At 52.4% G+C, this 2,781-nt stretch overlaps 1 protein-coding gene across 1 annotated transcript; it reads right to left on the reverse strand.

Moving 5' to 3' along the window:
- Positions 1–489: 489 nt before the first annotated feature.
- LOC149347553 (uncharacterized) lies at positions 490–2,172 on the reverse strand. Its single transcript, XM_089585609.1, has 2 exons — positions 1,952–2,172; positions 490–658 (listed from the first exon to the last, which is right to left on the reverse strand). Exons 1-2 carry the CDS (start codon positions 2,170–2,172, stop codon positions 490–492), a joined length of 390 nt encoding a protein of 129 aa, XP_089441735.1.
- Between the last annotated feature and the right edge of the window lie 609 nt (positions 2,173–2,781).

The following is a 2,781-nucleotide window of genomic DNA, read 5'->3' on the forward strand; positions in this document are numbered from 1 at the left end:
ACGCCCATGTCGCAAAACGTGTCCGTCGTTGGCCTTGGCCTGTGAAGCTTATGTTGGCTGGAGGCAAAGTGAAGGGAGGGAAACCTCTCTCTCCACTTTCAGGAGAGGAAAAAAGAAAGAGGGTGAGGAGAGGGACTTCGCGGTCGCCAAACAGAGTCGAGGGTTGGGGAGAGCGGAAAAGGGGTATGCCCAGAGCCATATATGAGAGAATATATGGCTCTGGGTATGCAGTGTCACATTGCCCGTGCTCGATTGGACCGTGAGTGGAGAGGGGCTACGGCGTGTCACACGGTGATTGGTGGAATGGACCACGCCACCCTCCGGTGCGGTCTGAACCCGTCAACGGCAGTGGCTGCTGTTCCGTCCGGGCGGAACACAAACGCCAATGCATACTTTGCCGCATGAATCGCATTCAACATCTGCAATTTTTTTCTTCCTATCAAGTGAACACTCGTTCGGGTTTTTTCGATCAGCGCTTTATTGCAGGCTTCACTTGGGCACGTAGTCGAACGCGTCCACCTTCTCCTTGAGCGGCTTGGAGACCGTGATCTCGGCACCCAGACCCTTGCGCGCATCCAGTTCACCCAGAGTCGAACAGCCGACTCCCCGCACGCATTTGTAGTGGCACTGAAACTGGTCGCAACCCCGCAGCGAACACCTGCGCACAGCGTTGCGCACAGAAATATACATCCGCGTCAGGTTGTGTCCCTTTTACACGGGGCATCCGGCAGTGAATTATCATGCAGAGAAGCGTGACGGATTTGGACGAGTTGTTTATACATGAATACCCTTTTGCAACGCAGACGAAACACAGGACGTAAGACGAGAAGATACGCACAAGCGCATGTGCGTGTGTCCTCTGATCTCTGTATCCTGGGCTGTGTTTCCGCTACCAAAGTGTCCTTTCATGCAGCCTGGCGGACGGGACGTCCGCCAGGCTGCATGAAAGGACAAAAAGTTTGCTGTGGTCCGGGTATCATAGAAGCCGGGACGGCTTCTATGATACCCGGACCACAGCAAACTTTTCACAATGGCAAACTTAATTACGCCCTCGCCAGGTATGGCTAAACGTCACCGTCCGCATCAGGGGAGGAATTATAGGCAGCTGCTGGAGAGGGATGTATTCCGTCCTATTTGCGCAATGAACTTTTTGAACTCCCTTTGCGAAAAGATTAATGATTTAAAACCCTTGCACATTTCATACAAAACATTTCTCGCATAGGAGATCACGGCGATTGCTCTGCACGACCATTCTTAAACCAGCCCTTGTGCGGCAACAGATTTCAGCATGGCCGGGCACCTCTACGGCTGCAATGCGTTGCTGCTGCTAGAGTTGCAAATCTTGCATAGTCACTTTTGCGGTACGGTAGTAGTGTCCGCAGTTCTCGTACTCTGAACGACGGTGCTAAAACTTTCTATCATAACCAAATACTCCTCCGTTAATCGACTGATCATCTCCATGTGGACTGGGCAATGGCCATTTTGGCGATGTGCTCCTTGTACGTGGCAATGTAACCGGACTATACGTTTTTCTGTGGTCACATGTGTGTGCTGTAGGTATGAAGGAGTGGGGGACAAGGTTTACACTGCGGTCATTGTCACTTGTTCACCATGAAAGGTGGCGAAAATGGTGGGAGGCAACAAGTGGCCGAAAATAAGCGGCAACAGACACCTTTCGCATACCGTGTACCGTGTTACCGGCACCGGAGTACCATGAGCCCGTGCGCAGCCAATGCGCATGCGCAAATTTCCTTGACGGCGCTAGATGGAGCCAGGTACCCGGCAGCTGCGCGAGCGCCTCGGCATCGGGAACAATCAGAGCGTGCTCAACGGTGGTGGGCAGGCTTCCGGTACTCCGGTACCGGTAACGGTAACACGGTACAGGGTATGCTAAAGGTGTCTAGTAATGCAAACAGCCGGGTACCGTCATAGTGTCCAGGGAACCACTTGCCTGTACCGACAGGGCCTGGGGTAATGTCCACCGGGGTATCCTCCTCCTCCTGATGGGTATCCTCCCCCTCCCGAAGGGTACCCTCCCCCTCCCGATGGGTAGCCCCCGCCGACGCCTCCATGCGGAGGGTAGCGGCCGCGAGGTTCCGGGTTGTCCTCAGCCAGTACCGCAGTAGCCCAGAGCACGACCGCCGCCAGGAACAGCACACTCGCAGACGTCATCTTTCCTGCGGGGGTGGCCACAGCTTTGTGCACTTTACTTTGCTACCTGCAGCCTTTGTACAAAATGTCGAAAGCCTCCTTTTCATGGAGGTGCAATGAAAAAAGAACCCGTATGCTGCGCAGTGTCAGTGCGCATTAAGGAACCTGAAATGTTAGAAATTCAAACCTTCTGGGGCAGTGCCTCTCACAACTCATGTTACGTAGCTTCAGGACGTTAAACCCCACGCACTTCTCGAGCAGCCATCGGTTGTTAATTTGATATTGGGAAGGTTTAAAGAGAACCTCAGATGAACCTACAGTGAGCGCACGTGTTGCGGCAAAGTATTTTTTCAACCATTGCTTTTCCTTTGAAGGAAGATTTTCAACTCAGGGTTTCAAGGCCAGGTTGGTACGATAACATGCGACCGTGGCTACCTTGGAATGCTCGTTTTTTTTTTAAATTTCAATGACTAGCCCACTGTGGTCGCTACCGTAACAGTAATCGTCACCGCTCTCGTAAGGCCGCACGCACGTGCTCGTTAAATTACGAAGCGCGTGAGTATTTAGCTCCTTCATTGTAAAACTCTCAAGAAGTAAAAACAAAAAAGACAAATGTCAGATGAAGCCAGT

This window comes from Amblyomma mixtum, chromosome 4 (assembly GCF_055824585.1).
Source record: "Amblyomma mixtum isolate Tamu chromosome 4, ASM5582458v1, whole genome shotgun sequence".
In the NCBI taxonomy this organism is placed as follows: Eukaryota; Metazoa; Arthropoda; class Arachnida; order Ixodida; family Ixodidae; genus Amblyomma; species Amblyomma mixtum.

What these genes read in the sequence shown, in the direction of transcription:
- LOC149347553 (XM_089585609.1), bottom strand. Translation starts at nt 2,172, where the DNA reads ATGACGTCTGCGAGTGTGCTGTTCCTGGCGGCGGTCGTGCTCTGGGCT. An exon ending in CCCAGGCCCTGTCGGTACAG is followed by an intron (nt 659 to 1,951) that starts GCAAGTGGTTCC and finishes CGCTGTGCGCAG; the next exon opens with GTGTTCGCTGCGGGGTTGCG.